The 24,306-nt window shown below is 41.8% G+C and overlaps 1 protein-coding gene across 1 annotated transcript in view; it reads right to left on the bottom strand.

Annotated features, from left to right (window-relative positions):
• ttc27 (tetratricopeptide repeat domain 27) overlaps window positions 1–24,306 on the bottom strand; it is a 209,791-nt gene that overhangs the window by 622 nt on the left and 184,863 nt on the right. The window contains exons 17-19 of the mRNA XM_068045342.1: window positions 18,558–18,755; window positions 14,669–14,780; window positions 10,223–10,323 (exon numbers count right to left, since the gene is read on the bottom strand). Of these exons, the coding sequence (XP_067901443.1) occupies window positions 10,223–10,323; window positions 14,669–14,780; window positions 18,558–18,755 (411 nt within the window). The remainder of the gene's footprint in view (window positions 1–10,222; window positions 10,324–14,668; window positions 14,781–18,557; window positions 18,756–24,306) is intronic.

Raw genomic sequence — 24,306 nt, 5'->3', positions numbered from 1 at the left:
GTGCACAGAATTAAGTACCTTGAGCACGAGAATGCAACAAATGCTTCACAACTCAACACAATATTAGCACCTTAAATGCTTGCATCTCTAATCACAAATACAAAAACAAGATACTGCAGAAACTAGAAATCTGAAATAAAAACAGAAATTGAGGGAAATACTCAACATGTCAGGCAGCTTTTTATTTAATCTTGTCACAGACACAAACTCTGCAAGTTGAACTTAAATGCCCTGTTGACACAAAAAGTTTGCACGACTGAAGCTGGAGGCAACCCTGCAGTATAAATGACCTGTTGTTCCAGCTGTCAGAGAATTGCATTTATACAGTTCCTTACCCTGAGCCTTGAAAATGGGCCAAAGGGGCTTCAGGTGAACTATTATGAATTATAATCAAGACAGCAAAAATAGAGGATTCATTCCCTTGCCTCCATCAAAATGTAGGGTCAGCAGCGAAGCCAAGCAGTACCTAGTGGAGGAATTCATTACCAATCTGCTATTTTAGGTCTGGCAGTGAGCGAGATCTGACTCTGAGCCCAGCAATGTTTTTTTCAGTATTGCTGGCCTGTATACCCTCTTCCCCAACACAATCAACAATCTTGATACGGCTGAAAAGGTGGTGAATCCACAGTAAAGCTAAAGCCATAATTGGAGCAACTTCATGCTCACTGACTCCACTGTGTAGTTAATCCACTCCATGGTATAAAACAGGGCAGCGTCAGCATGAATCACTGAACAAAATTGTACACAATAACTTGGGGGGAGTGGGGAGGAAGGGGAAAGAGAGCATATTTTAATCCAAATGAATCTTGGCTAGGTATTCAGATCCATGAAAATGGAAGAATGTTTAAAATACACTCCTGTTATACAATGAACTGTGTAGGAAATGGGGGTTCAGGAAATCTACTTATAAAATTGTTATGATGTAGCTGCTGACTAGTGGTTCAAGAGTTTACAGGACCACAGACATGCTGTGACATACAGAAAAAAACGAACTTTGGTTTTGGAAACTCTCATTAGCCAAAGATCCATGTAAAATCAATCCTAGTTGAATTGCTTTCCCCCAGATGTGTTCTAATTTTATTCAAGATAAATTTTTAAGCTGATGAGGACCAGAAATGGATTGTCTCACTTGGCTTGCTTTTCAGCCCACATCCAATATAGAGACAAGCTCTTTGTTCTATGCTGAGTTACAACAAAGACCCCAGCAGATCGTTGTAGATAAGGTTCCCATCAGTTTCCAAATGATGATTCAGAAGTGAAGATCAGTTTACACAATAAAGCTTCAAACTGATTGACCTAGCCTTGATTACCAATACCACAAAGGAGAAAGAGAAGAATGGGTGGATACAGACAGAGATCCCCACATTTCTAACTTGCGGTAAACAGGGCTACAAGTATTCTACTGAACCCTGCACAACAACTGTCTATGAGCATCTGCTATTGGCACCCCCATCATCAGACTATCAAATGTAATCCTAATGTAGGTCCTTGATTGCGGGCTCTCCTCGAGAATAAATACCTAAGCTGGAGGTTTGTTGGTCTGCTCCAATTTTAAATACAGATTTACTAATTAAATTCCGTCATGGAGCAGGAAATGTTAAGAACTGGCAATTGACCAAAGGCTTAGTGGGTAAATGCAGCACTCAGTGTCATATTAAGCCTCAGTCTAGGAGTACCTCAGTCACTTGAGGGTTGGACTTGTCTATGGAACTGCACCCTGGCAAAAGTCAATGCATTCGAGGGAAGGAAGAAAATGAGAGAAAAAAAAGTTAAAGAACATTTGACAAAAATGAAAAGAAGTTTTGCTTTTAAAGACAAAGCAAGTTGAGGAACATTTGTTACAAAAGTTAAAAGTTTTCTTGGGGAGGAAAAGACGCATATTTGGTTCGAATAGGTTTACAAATGAAGGATGGCTATCCTGGCAATACTCCCCATTTGTAAAACAGATGTGCTTCTGAACTAGCTTGTAAAATGCTCCTATAAAATGCAAGACAAATAAATGTGTCAATATTAACCACAACAGTTTCCTTTGTGACCAAATGGGAAAAAAATTCAATGAAGACATTTTGTTTCCAAATAACAGAGGAATTTATGGATAACCTTAACCCTTCGATAACAATGGGAGCAGTTTAGTTTAATTCTTTATTAACATTAACCTTCACCCCCCTACCTCCCCGATTGCCATCCCAGTGAGAGGGTGGACTGCTGTTGCCTTGATCCAAAGCTTCAAAGAACACTACAACCAGACAAAGAGAAGAAAAGTGCAAATTTGCAGATCTTCCAATTTCCCAATCCTTCTAGGAAAGAAACTGGGCTCTGGTCAACTTCACAGCAGAGGACCCAAGATTCAGACTCATGATGCAAGGAAATCACATGAGCCAGACAGAATCCAGCCACTCAACTCCAGAGCAAACTACCGTACCAACACACTGGGCACTGGGATGGCTGCTTTGTAATACATGTTTAGCAATTTTTTCCTTATTCAGAGAAGACTGCAAATGAAACATTGGCCTGGATATTAACAGGGGTGGGTTACATAGGCGGGAAACCCAGAGGCCTGGGGTGCCCTACATACTCCACAGTGTGCATCCTTTGTACTTGAGAGGAAGTGAGCCTGTTTGACAGGCGTGGCTTCCAATCAGGTTTCTTTTTCTTTTATGGGATGTGGGCATTGCTGGCATTTGTCCTATTTGTCCTTGACAACTGAGTGGCTTGTTAGGCCATCTCAGAGGGCAGTTAAGAGTTCAACCACATTGCTGTGGGACTGGAGTCACATGTCGGCCAGACCAGGTAAAGACAGCAGAATTTCCTTCCCTAAAGGACATTAGTGAACTAGATGGGTTTTTATGACACTTGATGATGGCACCATTACGGAGACCAGATTTTTATTAATTGGATTTAAATTCCACTAGATGCCAGGGTGGGATTTGAATCCATGCCCCCAGGGCATTAGCCTGGGCTTCTGGATTACTAGACCAGTGACAGTACCACCATGCCGTAGATTCCAGAGCAGGCTGCAGCAGCAAGTAGGTCAGATCCCCAAATCAGTGAGTCTTCGTATGGGTGAGGTAGGGGGTGCCAGGTAGAAACACTCCTCCTCCTCCTGGGGAGATGGTCACATGATTCTCTCAATCCCCTTTGTTTTTAATGAGGTTCAAAGTCTAAAATCCAAAACCTCTCTCAGGTGGTATTGTCAGTGCCTACCCGCTGGAGGGACATCTCCACTTCTGAATGCCTCGAGATGGCTTTGAATGTCTCGTTAACAAGGGTGATCTGGATAATCTACTCAGTTAGCCAGAGCATTGTCCTGTTAGACTTCTGTGTTCAATTCAATCTCCTGGTATTTCAAATGCAAAATGCGGTGGCCATCTTCGTTGTCCTTTTTTTTTGTAAAGTTAACTGTAGGATTTTTTCCATCCAAAGTCTAATGCAAATTTCTAAACGATGAATTAACATTTCCCATTCGGCATACAGTGTTTTCTTGATAGGTCCCAAGATAAATAAATTGGGAGGTCTAATTTCAGATCCTAGTGAAAGTAGTCCCCCATCAGACTCTTGTTCACATTGAGCATTAGGGTGGCTCATGTTGAAAATGAAAATGGCAGCATCATACTGGCAGAGCAGGATTTCTCTTCTGATGCAGGATTAGGTATATGGTCGAGTCAGAGCATTTATATAGCATCTTTCACAACCTCAGGATGTCCCCAAGTGCTGCATAGTAAAGAAGTGTGGTCACTGCTGTAATGTAATCCCACAAACAGAAATGAGATAAACAAGTAGAAAATCTGTTTTGGTGGTGTTGGTTGAGGGATAACTGTTGACCAGGACAGAGAATTATATGGAAATGACAACATGGAAACAGTTTGTATTAGTGTTTATCTTCCATGAGTAGTAGTTTTAATTCTGTGTGCCTGCTGTCCACATATCACTTTATTGCCTTGTCCTTCAACCACCTATCTAACCTGTCCTTAAATTTCAACATGGTCACTGCTTCAGTCACTAACCTGCCAGTGCATTCCACAGCCTCACAACCCACTATGTAAAACATTTCTCCTTTTCTTTGCCCTAAATCTCTTATAGCTCTGTCCCCTTGTTCTAGATCCTCATTTACCTCAGGTAGGATGTCCAGTGAGGTGATATCAAGGTAGATTGTCTTGTTTCCCACCCCCCCCCCCACCCCCCCTTACAATCAGACATCTTTTGCTCATAACAGCAATGTATGGATTGGAAAATATGGAATTTTTCCTGTTCCTGTTTATTAGCTTCTATCTGTTCTACCTTAAGATCTATCTTTACTCTTCAGCTCATTTATATAATTTATCCAAATCCCTTTACATAGCACTAACGGGATGATGTCAGCATCAAATTTTATACGAGTGGTGGATGTCCTCTCCTTTCATTAATTTATGAAATTAAGTGTGAAGAGCAGTGGACCTAAAGAGATCCCTGCAACTGGATGCTGAAACTCTGAAAGAGAGGCTTTTCCTTTAACCTTCACACCTTTTGTTTCCAATCCAGTTTGCTAATGTGAATGTTAATCCCATGAGCCTCAGCCTTCTTTAAATACATCATGAGATGCTTCTTCAAATGACCCCTATGCATATTATGTGCTTTCTGTCACAAATGTGTTTACCTCCTCTAACAAATCCACTGGGTTTGAGGCAGGCCTACTGGTTGCTGACTATTTATGGCTTTACCACTGTCCCGATGGATATTGATAAGTCACCTGTAAAATGCGGTTAGTATTTTCTCCTTTAGCAGTGTTCGGCTGGCAGTGAAAATTGTTGTGATGAGCAATAACACTAATTCTTGGACTCTGTGCTCTAGATTACGGAGAGATATTTCATTGGAGGAAAGAAGATTACAATGGTGTTGAGCATTAGAATACTGCCGCTCCTTGTTATGGATTGGAAAGTAAACTTACTGCACTTAGCTATCAATCTGTGCCATGCCAAGTATCATTATGTGAGGTGGTGGCTATTATGCTTCAAGCATGAAGGACAAAATTGCACCGAAAAGCAGCCCATTACATTGATGGCTTTCAGTGGGAATAGCAGGTTTGAGATACAATGTGCGCAAATGCAGCATTATCACTCAGACCAATGAGCTGCAAATTTCACTGAAACGTTTTCTATTCCTTTTCTTATTGAGTATGTCTTATTGACATTTCTATTGTTAGGAAAAAAATAGGCAATACAGGACAACACAGAACTTACAAATTGGGAAATACAAATATAGCCATTTATACAGCGACTGGCAATTCTAAACCAGATTGATGTGAGACCATCTCTTGGAGATAGTGCGGCTTAGATTACAACAATGGAGAAACAGGGCAGATGATCCAACCTGTGTCGTATTCATTGTGCGCAGTGTACAGAGAAAAATCAGGAAGGGAGGAACAATCGCCTGACAGCAGGAAATTCCTGTTATCCATTTAAATTAATGGAGAAAAAAAAAAAATCAACAATGGCTCCCTTTCAGGCCTGTAATCCTTTCCACCCAGATGTTCCTACATATATGCTATATACAATAAACCCAGATTCAGTAATATAAAATTTTCCCCAGTCTCTGCAGTGGGACTACACCATACCTTTGAGGTCTCCATAAGGAAAATATTCAATGTGGTACCAATCTCAATAGTTCAACATAGCGGCAGCTATGTATTGTAGCAGCATTGTACAGCCTCTGTTCTAACTTGTGATTTGACTCCTGAATCACAACCATAACTTAAACTTGCCTGATAACTGTAACACTACATCTCCATGGAACAGTACCAGTACTGAGGAAAGTGATCGTCTGGCTAGTGACTGCAAAATCACACTTAGCCAGTGTTTGAAAATGTCTTAATTTGCTTGATTAATGTAAGGCACCCCACCTGCAGTAACTTCATATTTCTTGATTTCAATCTCACGATAGAAGTTTCAGAAACTAGTTTGTAAGTGTGTTGGTCTGTTTTCTTCAAAACTGGATTGGGTGTAGCCTGACAAACATTTTAATGAACTCAACACGGCGTTCATCACTACTTTCACAAATGGTAGCACAAACTTTCAAAGCAGTTTTCTCTATTCAGGCACTGCCAGAGATTTTCTACACAATTAATATTTCAGAAATGGGGCCAGTAATCTATGCCTTTCAACAGAAATTCGAACAATGTACAATTATAGAAATTTATATTGGACGAACAATGAAAAGCTGAAGACAAATTTCCTTCATTGAATTCTGAAATAACATCACCAGTTTCCAAAAGATTAATTCATTTAACACATACCAGTGCTGGATCTAGTATTATATGCAAGTGTCTCATCTATAGATGACATTCCGGATATCAGAGAAATAGCCCATGCTGGACAACCTGTTCATATAATGAAAAACCTACTGGTGCCATAGTTCTTTACCGATACAGATGTCACTGACATGGTTTTGAAAAATGATATAACTGCAAGGCATAGTAAGAAACAAGTGAAAGAATGAATATCTCATGAATAGTGACTTCCCAAACAGATAAAGACTTTGAGAAACTAAACTGTGACATCAGTCAGGTCCCAGCAATGTGGATTCATGAAGTGACAGTTATTTTTATATTTCAATTTCTAAATAATATTGTCACATGGGAAAAAGCTGTTCTGGACGTTGAAGTGGTTTGTGAAACACTGCCATCAGTATTCAGTGCTGACGGTTTAGTACAGTGGCAGCAGCTCTTGTATTCTTGGCATAAAAGCAGTGATCTGGCTTAAATGCTTGCAATTCATATGATGTTACTCAACACAGCCTCAAAGAGAACTGACTGCTCATCCACACTACTGCAATAGTCTAGTGGGTGGATTCCAGTATGACTGCACTATCCTCATTGCCTGTTGCCTCGATGGTTTTGGGTGTTCGGAGACCAGAAGCGAGAGATTGGTGTTCTCTGCAGCCTGTCAAACAGGGCTACCATATTCCATCACAAGGCACAACAGAGGCTTTGCAAAACAGTGCAGTTAACAAAGTGACAACAAAGCAAGCTGAGCTTACTTGAGGATCTCCATTCTTTTGCCATTTACTTTCTTCAGTGTAAATCCATCATGATTACCAAACCAATTTACTAATTATTTGTAACTGAAAACAGTTTGGAACCATTAAAGAACAGTGGTAGATGGGCAATATCAGTGTTTTCTCTATTTTACTGAGAAACTATGATAAAGGTCAAGGACAATATTGCAGGGTATCAGGTTGCAAATGTCTCTGGTTTTCAACTCCCTCCATGGCCTTGCCCCTCCCTCTCTCTGTAATCTTTTCCAGCCCTGCAACTCTCTTAACATATCTGCAGTCATCTAATTCTGGCCTTTTCAACATCCCCTATTTTCAACATCCACCTTTGGTGGCCGTGCTTTCAGCTGCCTAGGCCCCATGCTCTGCAACTCCCTCCCTAAATCTCTCTACCTCTCTTTCCTCCTTTAAGATGTTCCTTAAAATCTACCTCATTGACCAAGCTTTGAGTCATCTGCCCTAATATTGCTTTAAAAGGGCTGAGTGTCAAATTTTGCTTTCTAACACACCTGTTAAGCACTTTGGGATGTTTTCTTACTTTAAAGTTGCTATATAAATACAAATTGTTTAATAAAAAACTAAGTAAATCAAGAACTAGTGACTAAAGTGGTGCCCAGCTTGGTTTTGAAAGCCTGGATATTATGAGGAAACAGTTTCACAGCTTTGAGGTTATGGGCAAGAATGAGATAGAATAGAATGGCATCAGTAAAACACAGAAAAGGCAAGAAAGCTTGCGACAGACCAAGAGAAGACAAAGGTGTTAGCAAAGCCTCGCCAGTTATGGCAGCAATATTCTAATCTTGGATAGACTTAGGCTTTGTAGAGAGGTAGTAGCTTTCTGGGAAAGGAAACATTTGACACAAGAAAGGAAATCTAACCTCTCAGCGGCAGCTTCAGCAATGGAAGAGATGTGAGAGTGGGGAGATGGCAAAGCTAAGAATGTTAATAGAAGGAGTTCTAAAGACACAGCCATCAAAGAGGTGAAAGCTTGAATTGTAAGATTCATGAAGAAACTGATTTTGTGGAATTAGCCAAGTTTCCTTACAGCACAATGGGTGTACCTACACTAGATGGACTTGTCAAGGGCAATTAGGGATGGGCAACAAATGCTGTCTTTGCCAGCGATGCTCATATCCTGTGAAAGAATGAAAAATAATATGTAGGCACAGAAAAGCATATGCTATGAATGGTCGACTTTGTAGCAGGATTTTGTTTGAAAAAACTGAGATTTTTAATGTAGTTTAGGAAGGAGTCAGAAGTCATGTGACCTCACATCCACTGCTTAAAGACAAGATAGGTGTCATGCCAGGCCCCCACCTGCCAAGAATGAGGCACATTAATTTCGTCATGAACATTGATTTTAAACTGTTACTGGAGTGAAGAAAGGACCTGTTAAACAGATCAGCCGTGGCTGGGAAAGACATTGCATTTAATCAGATGGCGACTGGAAGGACCAAGGACCATTCCCTGTCACCTTCAACCCACAATGGACCTTGATCACCAGGTATTGTGTGCAAGAGGTGCATTCCAAAGACTGCTAAGGTGATACAATCCAAGACATAGTTAGACCAATTAGTCACATGACTAACCTGCTTGGCAACCTGGGTATTTTTGATTTGTACAGTTTGAACAGAGAAAGTCTGTTTGCTCCTGAACTAAGAAGATCTGCCTGTCTGCTCCCATCTCTTTCTCACAAGCCTCTGAATCCACATGAACCCCAAGAGAGCAAAATCCCTTACAGCGAACAAGGTTTAAGAGTAATACTGGGCCCCAACAAAAAGCAAGATCTACCTACAATCAAGAACTCTACAGGGAGCCAGAAGAACCGTAACAAAACTCTTCAGATATTGCCTCAAACTTTTCCACTATCTTTTCTGTCTCTATTTGCATGTATCGCGTATGCATGCTAGCGTGGGCGTGTCGTGTATCCGTGGGCGTCAACCAAATTAGAGTTTAATTTTAATAAATTTCAACTTTTCTTCTTTAAACCTAAGAAAGCCTGTTTATGCTGGTTTCTTTGCCATTTAATTGGAAAGCGGTGAACAAGGATTCACCAAAGGGGAGCTAAAAACACAGTGTGTTTAAAATTAAACCCTGCTACAGTCAGAGCAGGTGAAGGCTGAAAGGGAACCCTAGACCTCTTTCTCATCTGGTCATAACACAGGAATCTTGGTTACTAGGACAACAAAGAACCCAGATCAAAGACCCTCTTCGCAAGCGTATAAAACCTGACGGACAATGGGTTTCCCAGACTTTCAGATTGTAAACAAGGAATCAGTGGTTCTGAAGACGTAAAATACAAATTGAAATGGTTAACACCTAGAGACAAAGGAAAGCACGGGTAGCTCTGCTGTAACCAGACTTGCAGGCTCTGTCATTTTGCCTCAAACAAATGGCTACTGACCTTCTGTTTCTGGATAAATTCTACAGACTTTGGGAAATTTGCAGGCTGTAAGGAAGACAACGACCAGTGGTGGCAGCCTCAAGGGAGACACCTGCTCTCTGAACACTGCTGCAAAGACATGAAACTAATTTGAAAGTCGGAGTTTGCGGAGAAGAAAAGACCAACAGGGTCACCGGAAATCACCTTATACGCAGATATCCAGGTTGAAAGTGCTCGGAAGAAGTGAGCAGAGAGGACACTGACTTTGAGAAGGAAAGGAAGATTCAACTTATTGCAGCTGGGAGGAGTTTGGGACTTTTAGTTGCAAAGATTTTGCTTCAAGGACTGTGTAAGGTATAAATGTATGTGGGGTTTTCAAGTGTTTTAGTAAGTGAAGAAAAAACCTTTTCTCTGTAATCTGGAGTATTAGCTACTTATAAAGTACTATCCACTTAATGGTGATATTTTGTTTTGTTTTGTTATAATAAAAGTCTTAAAACGTGAAATCTTGTCCTGTAATTCGTTAAATTGGTCTGCAGAGTTCATATCTCGTGTTTTAACGTTAATAGTCTCACTGAGGTCGTAACAGTACACAAGAAGCATTGACATCTCTGTCCTGGAGCATTCTGATATGAAAATAATGACAAATACAGATGTTATCTGAACTCAACACATTCCTGGGTTACAATGTCTTGCAATCGAAGTATGGCAATGGCTTCCAAAGAGGATAACATTTCCCCTGTATTTCTGTTAGCTGCAAAGAAAATTCAGCAGTTTTCAAAAAAAAATTAAAAGGGCTTTGTGGTGTTCTACCTGTGCTTTGCTGGATACGCTACGCAGGCTGAGGCGAGCTGAGGACAGCATCTGTAGAGCCTCCTGAGGGTTAGTTTTGCCTTTACTGCATTTGATTGACACTGCACAAAAAAACACACACACACATAAAAGACATTAAGGCACAACTCCAATTATAGCATTAGACCACAGAGCACTATAATGAACTACTGGAGAAATAAGCAAAGCCACAGGTCATTTCTGAAAAAAGAAAATTATTCAGAAAAAAATGTTTGTTAAACAAACATTTTAAAAAAATGAAAAAATAGGGTGGCGCAGTGGTTAGCACCGCAGCCTCACAGCTCCAGCGATCCGGGTTCGGTTCTGGGTACTGCCTGTGTGGAGTTTGCAAGTTCTCCCTGTGACCATGTGGGTTTCCATCGGGTGCTCTGGTTTCCTCCGACAGCCAAAGACTTGCAGGTTTATAGGTAAATTGGCCATTGTAAATTGCCCCTAGTGTAGGTAGGTGGTAGGAGAATTGAGGGAAGGTGGGGATGTGAGAGGGAATATGGGAGTAATGTAGGATTAGCGTAAATGGGTGGTTGTTGGTCGGCACAGTCTCAGTGGGCCGAAGGGCCTGTTTCAGTGCTGTATCACTATGACTCTAAGACTTTTGTGAAAAATGAAGGAAAACAATTTTAGCAAATGATGCTTAGATATTTTTCAAAAAAGCAAAATACTCCAGATGCTGGAAATTTGAAATATAACTAGAATATACTGGAAACACGCAGCATGTCAGGCAGAATCTGCAGAGAAAGGCAAAAGGTCAATATTCTCTCAGTCAGAACTGCAGGATAATACAGATCAACAGCTTATAAAGAGGATCAGAGCAAGGGAAAAGGGGGCGGGATGAATTCACCATATACACAAGAAAAAGAATGATCTGCAAAAGTGATTCCGTGCAGTAGAGGAGATGATTAAATGACAGAAGCAAAAATTTTATAAAAGGAGTCGCAATGAGAGAAATGAGAGACACACAAACACATCTCCACCAACCGCCCCAACCCCCACCAATCAATCACAAGCACTAATTCACAACCTTCTGCCATCTCTGGAAGTGCTGGTATCCTCCATTACAAACACCAAGTGTCAAAAGACAAAGTAGAAGCCGTGGTTAAGGTCCAAGGGTTGCAAAGTGCCTGGCAGAAAGCTGAGATGCTGCTTCTCAAGCTTATGTTGAGCTTTCATAGGAGGCTGAGATCAGAGTAGGAGTGGGATGGAGAAATAAAGCAGCAAGTGACTGGGGTTGAGGACTGCACTTGGGGGTAAAACAGAGGTGCATTCAGCAAAGCAACCTGCATTTTATCTGCCCAAGATAGAGGAGACCGCATTGTGAGCAGCGAACATAGTGTAAACAGTTGGAAGCAGTAAAAGTAAATTGCTGTTTCACCTGGAAGGAGTGACTGGTGCCCTGGACAGAGTTCAAAGGGCATGTGTTGTGCTCGCATAGGATGTTAGAATTCGGATAGCCAGTTAGTGAAGGACAGAACTGGAACCAAGTATTTATAATACCTAAAAGCTTTTATTTACAGAGATACACATTATATATTGTGCATCTCCAACCAACAACCAAACTTTCAGCCTGCTACATATAGAAACACAGGTGAGACCCCAATGAATGCCCACCACCTGAATTAACATGGGAAGGTGCCAGGGGAAGAGCAGCAGGTTGGAAGCAGTGATAGAGGAGAGAGCAAGGGTGACACAGAGGGCACAGCTCCTTCTGAATGCTGAAAGGAGAGGGGAGGGGGCAGAAATGGCAGAAGATTATGTTTTTCAATCTGGGTTCATTTGGTTCTTGGAATCTACAATGAGCTCAACAAATATCACTGCCAACATTAAGCGCATACCTCTCATTTTAATAACTGGCAATACAGCAGTACTCTAAAGTTGAGATATCTAGGTAATTAGTTATTAAAAAACTTGAAAATTAAATCCAGATGACTCTAGCAAGCAACATATGTGGTAAACTCTCTGGCGGCGATAGTCTTTCATCAAAATAAAAAAATTTCAATTGGAGTTTATTCCAAGAATAAGGCAAGTTGACTTGAGATTCAAAAGCAAAATACTATGGATGCTGGAAATCGGAAATAAAAACAGAAAATGCTGGAAATACTCAGCAGGTAAGGCAGTCTCTGTGGAGAGAGAAACAGAGTTAATGTTTCAGGTCTGTGACCTTTCATCAGAATTGTTCCTCTCTCCACAGATGCTGCCTTCACTGAGATTCTTTAATTTTATATACCTGTATAATTTAGTTTATATATTTTATATATTTATAATCCAAGACCGCCCATTTCCAACACAGTAACATCGCCCCTAGCTCAGCTCACCTGTTGCTGCAACCCTCAGCCATGCCTTTGTTTCCTCTACATTTGATGATTCCAATGCACTCCTGGTTGGCCTCCTATTTTCCACCCTCCGTAAACTCAAGCTCATCCAAAACTCTGCTGCCCATATCCTCACTATCACCAAGTCCTGTTCACCTATCACCCCTAATCTAGATTGGCTCCAGTTGAACAACATCTCAATTTTAAAATTCTCAAATCCCTCCATGGCATTGGCCTTCTCTATCTCTGCACCTCCTCCAGTGCTACAAGTCACCGCGATATCGGCACTCCTCCAATTTTGGACTCATCTCCAATTTTAATCACTCCACCACTGGCAGCGTGCCTTCAGCTTCTGAGACCCTAAGCTCTGGAATTCCCTCCCTAAACCTCTCCGCCTTTCTATCTCTATTTCCTTTAAGACATTCCATAAAACCTACAGCTCTGGCCAAGCTTTTGGTCATCTGACCTAAATAGCTTGGTATCAGATTCTGTTTGATAACGCTCCTGTGAAGCTTCTTGGGACATTTTATGTTAAAGTCACGATATAAATGTAAGTCGTTGCTGTCTAATTTGGTTTGATATATTTGACTTGATTATGCTACCCACTGAAATTGGACAAGATTGCGATCAGATCCTGGGGCACTGAAGTACTCTCGCCACTGTCTCAGCTGAGATCAGCTAACGAAACAGGGAACATCCATTCATAGTATTAAACAAATAGAAAAAAAAGTTATAGGGCGATGTAATAGAAGTGCCCAAGTGTTTCATCACATCTGTATTTCCTTATACAAGCAGCAGCCTAATGAATCTGCGTTGTATCCTTTCTGAAGCATCCTGTAAACCTATCACTTTGTCCAAGCCTTTGATCACTTGTCCTAATTTCTCCTCATGTGGCTTGGTGTCAAATTTTGTTTGACAATGCTCCTGTGAAGCACCTTGAAACATTTTGCCACATTAAAGACGCTACATAAATGCAAGCTGTTGTTATAGTGTGGAACCCAATGCTGCACCCAGTACTCGAATGGAGCTCCTAAAATGGGAACTACATCTTATTAAAAGAACAATTGGGATCCAGTCATCCACATGCTCTCATGGCAAACCTGCTCATTTTTAAATGATAGCAGAATAAAACCAAATTAAATATAGAACTAAAGCAGCTCAGTTAACACTGGCACAGGCATGATGGGCCAAACGGCCTCCTACTGCACTATATTTATTTATTTATTTTATTTATTTAGAGATGCAGCACTGCACCGAGTCTGTGCCGACCAACAACCACCCATTTATACTAACCCTACAGTAATCCCATATTCCCTACCACCTACCTACACTAGGGGCAATTTACAATGGCCAATTTACCTATCACCTGCAAGTCTTTGGCTGTGGGAGGAAACCGGAGCACCCGGCGAAAACCCACATGGTCACAGGGAGAACTTGCAAACTCCACACAGGCAGTACCCAGAACTGAACCCGGGTCCCTGGAGCTGTGAGGCTGCGGTGCTAACCACTGCACCACTGTGCCGCCCCATTATTTTCTGAACTTGTCTAATTCTTGGAATAAACTCCAAAGATAATGCAGTTTTAAAAACCTTTATGGTTTACTGATTTTATATTGATACAGAAATACCATGGTCATCAAATAATTAACCACCGACATTGTTTACCAGTGGGGATAGGAAAAAAAACATCAGCTTCTTATTGCTATCCCACTAGAAAGTACGCATGTGAAAACATTGCTTGGTTATGATGCTCCCTATAAGAAGAATACTTATTCACTTCAGTTCACTGTAATTTTCGAACTGCTTCCTTCAATTTCACTGCTTCTCTGTATGGTACCATCAGCAAATCTGATCATTTTGCATTAAGTTTTCATGTACAGGTCATTTATATGAATGAGAAACAGCACTGGTCCCAACATCGAGCCCTAGGGACCCTACCTAAAGTAAACAGGTCAGCTCCAACATACCCTCACCTGCTTTCTTTGCTATCACACAGGACAGCATAGACAACAGGACTTTGAAGATTAGCACTGATCACGAGTGACCAGACAATCAAGTGGAAAATCAAGGATTACAGATGCTAGTTAAGGCTATTGGCTTACCGTGTGCAAGTTCGATCGCGCTTTTTGCTATTTCTTTGAAAGATGCAACATCTTTCTCCCATCCACTGGATTGGGTTTCACACCGATGAGCTTTAATTAGATACTGCAGTGCCTGCAGATAAAAGGACAGGCATTACACAACATATGAAGGATGCACAGACTATATATTTTCCTCATTACATCTCTCCCGCTCCCTTCTCATCACCTCCACTGCATTCTCCTTTAGCTAAGAGGGTAGTGGAGTGGTCCAGTCAACAGTGATCCAAAATAACTTTACATGATATTAGGGGCTCACTTGCCAGTCAAAGTTAGAATAATTTAAACTCAGGCCATCCAGCTCAGAATGGAATCACAGCATATGGGTAACCTTAGATTTTCCAACAAAGGCTCAGCGACCACTAGTCAGCCTATAACAACAGCTTGTATTTATATAGCACCTTTAACATAATAAAACGTTTCAAGGCGCTTGGCATGGGCATTATAAAACAAAATATGACACTGAGCCACATAAGGAGATATTAGGTCAGATGACCAAAAAATTGGTCGAAGAGGTAGGTTTTAAGGAGTGTGTGAGAGGAGGAAAGTGAGGTAGAGAGGCAGAGAAGTTAATGAATGGAATCCAAAGCTTAGGGCCTAGGCAGCTGAAGGCATGACCACCAATGGTGGAGCGATTAAAATTGGGGCTGCTTAAGAGGCCAGAATTGGAAGAGTGCAGATATGAGTGCTGTGGGGCTAGAGGAGGTTACAGAGATAGGGAGGGACGAGGCCATGGAGGGATTTGAAAACAAGGACAAGAATTTTTAAATCTTGGTGTTGTTTAACTGGGAGCCAGTTTAGGTCAGCGAGCACAGAGATGATGGGTGAATGAGATTTGGTGCAAGTTAGGACATGGGCAGAAGAACTTTGGAAGACCACAAGTTTGCAGAGGGTAGAACGTGGGAGGCTGGCCAGGAGTGCGTTAGACTATTCAAGTCTGGAGGTCACAAAGGCATGGATGAGGATTTCAGCAGCAGATGAGCTGAAGCAGGGGCGGGGTCGTGCAATATTACAGAGGTGGAAATAGACGGCCTTAGTGGCAGTACTGTTATGTGGTCAGAAGCTCATCTCCGGGTCAAATATGCCATCAAAGTTGCTAATGTCTGGTTTAGCCTCATACAGTTGCCAGGGAGGAAAATGGTGCAAAAATGCCAATTCCATGCAGCAGCCCAGCCAAAGGCAAGTGCATTTAAAAAATCTAAATTGTATTAAAAATGCAATCTCATATTTGATTAGTGATAATTGGTAATGCTATTCAAAATGTAGTTAGTGTATAGTACTGAAATCAGCAGCATTTTCTGATTTAGATTAGGTATATATTACTTCCCCAGAAATCTGCTACTGATTTTACAATACATTTGCAGTTGTCATGTGACTATCGTTGGTCCTTCTTGTGAAAATATCAAATGTACAAGATTGGACTTTAATTCATTCGCTCATCAATAAACAGGGACCTTGCAAATAATGTCTATTTGTGGCTGGAAAAGGCTAATTAGTACATTAAAATTGGTGCATAAGAAACAAATGCCTGCAAGTGATAGGGAATTAAACTCAGTTGCTGGGTTCAGAAACTACGATGCTCTTGCTCTCAAATTTTATGATAATCTCTGAACATATTAATTAGATTGTCCCCTTGTAATCTATCACTCTTTTTGAACCTACTTAACTTATTGTGTTGAATTTTATAGCCCAAGCAGTGAAAAATAACCCTTTTAAAAGGTATCTAAAACTTAGAATCAGGTGGAGGCCATTCCGCCTATCAAGTCCATGCCACTTATAAATTCTCTTTGGAAAAAGAATTATGCAGTTTCCTCCTTAAATTTCTAGTGTGCTTCTTTTCCTTAACTAGTGTGTTTTCAGGTTGCCTTTTTCAGGTAATGCACGATGGGATGCCTGGTATTCGCAGGCAGAAAAGTCCACTTCCGAGGCCATCCTGAGCTGGAGAGGTGTACGGGATTAGGTACTAACAAAGAAAGTCTGCCCGTACAGGTGTCCAGTGCCGCAAGGTATACAACACAAAAAGAACCATATGCCTTTGCCCAAGTAAGCAGTGCAGAGGCAAATGTGTGCACAAACTGCATCTCCCTCCAAAAGCGCCTGCAATTCTCAGATTTAAAACTCCAAAATATTAGCACTGTAAATCTGGAGCATGCTTTTAAAAATAACTCAGCATGGAGCCTTCTCGTGTACTGAAAGACCTGTTTTTTCGTTAATCATTTGAATAGAAGTTTTGTGCTTGTGAGAAGCATGGAAGTCTGAGCCAAAGACTTCCAAAATTGTTTTAGACCATGGCAGTGAAATGATTGAGTATGGTGAAGTCTCCAGGCATTGCAAATATCAGAGCGTCTGGGCCAAGACCTCTGGGAGTCTGCGGCAAAAAATGGTGGAGTTACGTGGCAGGAGCTTTCTGATCCTGTGGTATGAAAATCCTCAATTTATAAAGTTAATGTGTTCTGGATGAGGGATTTGAACGAGAGCCATCAACCGCACTTCCCTTGAAACAACTGCAGAAGGATATGATCCGGCAATAAAAATCTATGAGGTTTCTTAAAATATCCATAAATGAATTCTATCACCTGGGTGCTGATAAGGAGACCCCTCTGCCCTTGGATCTCAGTGGTAGCCCTCTAACCTCTGAGTCAGAAGATCACAGCCACTCCAGAACTTCAGCACACATTCAAGGCTGACATTTCAGTGCAGTACAGAGAGAGTGTTGCCTTGTCAGCAGTGCTGTTTTTTTAGATCCGACATGAGACCTGCTTTGTCAGGTAAACGTAAAATAAAATATGACACCTTTTGAAGAAGAGCAGGGGAATTCTCCCAGTGTCTAGGCTAACATATGTCCATCAAACATCAGGAAAAACAGATTAACTGTGGTAAAGTTCTTTCTACTCCTTCAGACAATTTTATGGGTTCAAAGATGCCCAGAGTTTCAGATGGAAGTTATCAGGATCTGGAAATAGGCAGCACATTTCATCGAGATCTACGGCACTTATTGTGGAATGACAGGACACAGCTTTGCAGCCACGATTTTCCACAATAAGTTGCCAATCTCTGGCAAGTTGCTGGGAAACCAGAGTGTGTGACGTATGCATTACCTAAAGGGTGGCACAGGAACAGCATCAGTACAGGCCTGGGAGCAGGCTATTTATTCTTCAAGAAAATACTTTAAACCAAAAGGTCGGTGGAAATACTTACTCAATACATACTTAAAAAGAAAGTGAGTCAATAGATGCATAATTTTTTGCATTCCTAGTAGTAACTACACTGCAACAATGCACTTTGAGATGCAAACACTGTGAAATCTCACTTACAGCTTACATCTTAGTTTTATTTGCCTTGTGATAAATATTTTACTTTTAAATGTTAAAAAAAATGTGGTGTGTACATTCCAAGAGTAAGGAATAGCACAATGGTATGCCGAGTATCTGCACACATACACACCCTCATCACTAATTAAACACAGAAAAACTGTAAAGCTGTGGGTAATTTAGAAGTCTAAATCATGAGCAGGTGAGACATCCCAATGGTGCAGCACATTGGTAAAAGCAACAATTAGATTCTTCAGACTGTAAGCTCTTAATCTCAGTCCAAGAAGTTGACAGTCAGGGAACACTTTGTCGGTGGGGTGGGGTGGGGACACACACCTAACATGAACTCTTTTGCACTTTCTTGTAGTTGATTCAAGCATGGTTACTGGGACCAGATGGATCATTGTTTGCCTGATCCCCTTTCTTCAGAATGGCACTAGGAGAGCTGGGGAACCTGGTTAATGAGAGCTGAAAGAGAAAAGTAGAATGGAAGCAGAATGCTTAGGCTCTGCGCAATGTTCAAAGTGCTTTTGGGTACCGACCTTTTCATTGTCTTCTGCATTCTCCGTTTTCCCATCTCCACAAAGCTTGGCATACAACTTCCAAATATCAGCATCGTTGGTTACTTTAGAAGTCACCCTACCAAAGAGCTCCCGCAGTTTTCCTGTCAATAACCTTGCAGAATCCCCTTTGCAATCGGCAATCCCTTCATCCACAGCTTGCACCAGGATTTTCAGAACCTGAAATAAATATAAAAAGTGACTGCAATTTCTGCACATGCATTCTTTTTGGTAAACCTAGCTCAGCTGATAAAACACTCTTGCCTGTGTGCCAGAAGGTTGTGGGTTTCAGCCCTGCACTAGAACTTGAATGTGGCACTAACTTAAAGCAATACCTCAGCGCAGTACTAAGTGAATGCTGCACAGGTGGACATGCTGCTCTTCATATGGAATTTTAAAACAGAGTGCATGTTAAAATTCTCATCACACTCTGGTGCCCTGGCCAACTTTGCTCCCTTAACTCTTTTAAAAGAAAAAGTAGCAGATTTATGCAAGGGCAGTGGTGGGAGCACTACATTTGGATTCTGCCTCCACGAGCAAACAAGAGGAGGCAAAAAAAATCATGTTGAATACCCCATACGCTTTAAACAGAATATATATGATTTTTACAATTTCTCACCAAATTTCCTCATCCCCTCTCCTGAAGGATTTGACTCATTGCTGGTTCCACAGCCACCAGTACCCTCCAGCACCTCACCACAATGATCATTTTACCCACGTGCAAGACCACTTGGGTGAGTGCTGGCAGCTAATCCAACCTCAGGAACCTTTGCAGCTATATCCAATGTCCTCACTCATACATTTCCAGCAGGGGCACATGAAGAAGCAATCAGCAGCAGGAATCCTGGCCGATTTCCCCTTCCTTAGCCCAGGAGGCTGAGGCCAACTGCTGCATCCCCTGCCACCACCCCGGATGAGATCAACCAATTCTGATCTCTTGCACATCCCTGATTTTAATCCCTCCACCACTAGCAGCTGCGCCATCAACTATCTGGATCCTAGGCTCTAGAATTCCCTCCCTAAAATTCTCCGCCTTTCTACGCTTCTTTTAAATGCTCCCTAAAACCTACATCTGTGACCAAGCTTTTGGTGACCTGTCCTAATATCTCATGGTTTAGTATCAAAGCTCGTCTGACAAGGTGCCTGTGAAGCACCTTGTGCTGCTTTACTATGTTAAAGATGTCATATAACTGGAAGTTGTTGCTGTTGCTTACCATAGTGAGAATCGAGCCTTCCTAATCTGTATATCACAGCAATTCACTGGATAAAAATACAGAATTGCTTTCCCGGGAGTTTAAATCGATAGCATCATCAATAACATGGCTACGAGAGCAGGGCTGAGGCTGGGTGCCCTGCAACATGTAGCTCAGCTCCTGACCCCTGAAAGTCTTTCTACAAGGTTCAGGTGTGATGGAATACTCACTACTCATCTGGATGTGCCAACTGCAACAGCACTCATCAACATCCAGGACCTTGCACTTGATTGGTGCCCTACCATTTCACTTAATATCTGCTAGTGTATATCCACAGGTGGGACTACAAGCAACTAACCAAGCTTACTTCAAAATCTCCTCCTGTGTCCTTTATAATCAAAAATGTCGACAGCAGCAATGTCATGGGAATACCATCACCTGAATGTTCTCCTCCAAGTCATAAATCACACTGACTTGGAAAAAGATCATTATTGCTTCAATGCTACTGAGTCAGTCTCCAATGTGAGAGCATCACAACCAAAAGGACTGCAACGAGTAATGCAGCCAGATCCTGGGAGTTTGCACAGTATCAGCCTTGCAGCTTCCTATGACATAGATATACCTGGAGCAATCCATAATTTATATTTATAAACTACTGACCTCATTGTATTTACAAGGGTGGAAGGTGATGAGAGCAGTTCAGAGTTTTTGAGAGACTGAGCATAACTCACTGCTTTTGAGACACTGTCACCTTTTTCGGGAATCTCGGGATGGAAAATAAATCCAGCGTCGCCCATATGCAGAAAACAAGGTATTACTTAAATTGTAATTTTATGATTTTTAAAAAATTCATTCTTGGGATGTGGGATTCGCTGGCTAGGCCAGCATTTATTGACCATTCCTACTTGCCCTTAAGGTGGTGGTGGTGAGCTGCCTTCTTGAACCGCTGCAGTCCTTGGGGTGTAGGTACACCAACAGTGCTGTTAGGAAGAGAGTTCCAGGATTTTGACCCAGCGACAGTGAAGGAACGGCGATATAGTTCCATGTCAGGATGATGTGTCGCTTGGAGGGGAACTTGCAGGTGGTGTGCTCCCATGCATCTGCTGCCCTTCTCCTTCTCGGTGGTAGAAGTCGTGAGTTTGGAAGGCGCTGCTGAAGGAGCCTTGGTGAGTTGTTGCAGTGCATCTTGTAGATGGTACACATTGCTGCCATTGTGCATTGGTGGTGGAGGGTGTGAATATTGAAGGTGGTGGATGGGGGGGCCAATCAACGGGCTGCTTTGTCCTGGATGGTGTTGAACTTCTTGAGTATTGGGGCTGCACTCATCCAGGCAAGTGGAGAGTATTCCATCACACTCCTGACTTGTGCCTTGTAGATGGTGAACAGGCTTTGGGGAGTCAGGAGGTGAGTTACTCACCGCAGAATTCCCAGCCTCTGACTGCTCTTGTAGCCACAGCATTTATGTGGCTGGTCCAGTTCAGTTTCTGGTCAATAGTAACCGCCAGGATGTTGATAGTTGGGGATTCAGCAATGGTAATGCCATTGAACATCAAGGGGAGATGGTCAGATTCTCTCTTGTTTGAGATGGTCATTGCCTGGCACTTGTGTGGTGCGAATGTTACTTGCCACTTATCAGCCCAAGCCTGGATGTTGTCCAGGTCTTGCTGCATCTGGACACGGGCTGCTTCATTATCTGAAGAGTCATGAATGGTGCTGAACATTGTGCAATCAGCGAACATCCTCACTTCTGATCTTATGATGGAGGGAAGGTTATTGAGGAAGCAGCTGAAGATGGTTGGGCCTAGAACACTACCCTGAGGAAATCCTGTAGTGATGCCCTGGGACTGAGATGATTGACCCCTAACAACCACAACCATCTTCCTTTGCGCTAAGTATGACTCTAACCAGTGGCAGGTTTTCTCCCAATTCCCATTGACTCCAGTTTTGCTAGGGCTCCTTGATGCCATACTCAGCTCACCTCTTGAGTTCAGCTCTTTTGTCCATGTTTGGACCAAGGCTGTAATAAGGTCAGGAGCTGAGTGGCCCTGGCAGAACCCAAACTGACTGTCAGTGAGCAGGTTATTGCTGAACAAGTCCCACTTGATAGCACGGTCAACAACCCGTTCAATCACTTTGCTGATGGTCAAGAGTAGACTGATAGGGCGGTAATTAGCAGGATTGGATTCGTCCTGCTTTCTGTGGACAGGACATACCTGGGCAATTTTCCACATTGCCGGGTAGATGCCAGTGTTGTAGCTGTACTGGAACAGCTTGGCTAGGGGCACGGCAAGTCTTGGAGCACAAGTCTTCAGTACTATTGTAGTCAGGGCCCACTGCCTTGAATGTTGTCAGGGCCCATAGTCTTTGCAGTATCCAGTGCCTTCAGCCATTTCTTAATATCACATGGAGTGAATTGGATTGGCTGAAGACTGGCATCTGTATCAATAAAACTGCAAGTTGCTAAGAGGAAGCAGCCTGTGTTCTTGCTCCTGACCACTTTCCAGTGTGCTCCATTGGAAGGTGGGCAGGATCAAAGTGGGCTGCGATGGACCCACGCCTTTAACATCTGGCTCATTGTTCAGCCTCACAAATGAAGAACAGCCATTTCAGCAACATACTGGAGGTCCACCACCGCTTGTAGAACTCTATCCAAGCGTGAATTACCCCCTTAAAGAGAGGGCAAACATAGGAACAAAACTAAAGCAAGGGAAAATCTGTTCGGCCGGAACTGGCCATATATCAGAGTGCAGTACAGCAGAGCAGAATGTTACTGCTGCACCCAAGTGATTTATAAGTCTCGAGTTAAAATCGTTGATCTATAATTTTATCCAAACAAATACAAATGAGTCTTTGCATGTGGTTTTTACTGCCCCCCGATGAGCAATATACAGTCTTTTTTGAAACCACATGAACCAACATTGAAGAAACCACATGCAAAAAGCAACTAATTAATTCTAACTGGCGATCCAGACATATTAACCTTATAATGAGTAACTATGACTCTAAAGCATGGAGCAGCTGGGGCATTCAGAGACTACAAGAGAACTAGCGAGGATTCTTTACTGTTCGTACCCATGCATGAAGGTGGAGCTTGTGCACTATATTCCTGCAACAAATACACAAGTAGATCTGAAACTGTTGTTATAAGCTACTGGTTTAACACTCAGATACAGTCAATGTCTTATTCACTGCATAAGTAGCAGCCAATGCCTGAGAGGAAGTACAAGTGTTTAAAAATGATAAAGCTCTCACAGTATTAAAACCTCAAATAACATCATGAATTGGTCAGTGAGTAGTTGTACCATGTGGTGTGAACTACATCACATCATTTATTCCTGTGGTATCAGAACACCTGGAGTCATAAATAGGTTGTCACGGTCTTTCTCATGAGCGGACATACACTATCATTCCCTGCTGTGGGCCCTGTTTATATAATGAATGTAAAATGATTGTTAATAAAGAAAATGATTTGTTTAACTTTTTACAAGAGTTGGAGGCTATTAAGGTCTTGTTAGGTCACAGGATCAGACTCCCAGGTCTCCCCAAGTGGTTGCCCCACTAAGGATCCCCCAAAAAGGGGTTTAAAAAAAGTGATTAATGACCCATTTAGTACGATTTTTGACTGACTAACTCGCACTGCATTTCTGAGTGTGGGTTATTTATGCAGATTAGGAACAGAAGTGGCCCCAGCACCAATCGCTGGGGCATTCCACTCAAAACATCTTCCCTGCCTGATGTCACTCCCCTAACAATGCACTCTGCTTTCTTTCTTCCAGCCACTTCTTTAGCCAACTCCAAGTTTTACCTAGAATATTACTACCTTAAGCTTCGGCATCAGCCTTGTATACGAAAGTTTATCAAAGGTTTTCTGAATTTTAAGAAAATAACAGGCTTCTCCAAAGACCACTTGCGATGACATTTCAAACTAATGTCAATGGGACTGAAGAGGCAGGATCTGCCCCTCAGAAAACATGTCATCATAGAATCATGGAAAGGTTACAGAAAGAGGCCATTCAGGCTGTCATGTCCTTGCAGGCTCTCTGCAACAGCAACTCATCTAGTCCCACTCCCATCTTTTCCCCATAGATCTGTAAATTTTTTCTCTTCAGAACATAACTGCCCTTTACTAAATTATTTTCATATAGGTCATCCTCAAGTATATTTCTAACAATTCCATTATTTTGCTAGTCATATATCTAAGTTGTTACCAGGGTTTGTATTAGTAGCTCTTCTTGAAACATCAACTTATCTCTAATTCAGTGGGACTCCTTCATGATGAGATTAGCACTCTAAATTTGAGACTTGTCTCACTGTATTACTCCATCTGTAGGGATTTGTTGGTTTTGAGCTCTTTCAGTCAGTCTCTCGAGTTACATGCAAGTGATTTCAAAGTCATTTTTGGGTATAGAACCATGATGACATGCTATTAACAGCTCTCCACTGAATATTTTCAGAAAGTCATCATATTGGTTTATCCTTAGTTTAATCCCATTTGTACCCTTATTCTTTGAAAACCATTTCGCTGTTATAATACTGGA

This window comes from Heterodontus francisci, chromosome 13, assembly GCF_036365525.1.
Source record: "Heterodontus francisci isolate sHetFra1 chromosome 13, sHetFra1.hap1, whole genome shotgun sequence".
Lineage (NCBI taxonomy): Eukaryota > Metazoa > Chordata > Chondrichthyes > Heterodontiformes > Heterodontidae > Heterodontus > Heterodontus francisci.
The sequence above is the reverse complement of the archived record's forward strand: the minus strand, read 5'-3'. Positions and strand labels throughout refer to the sequence as shown.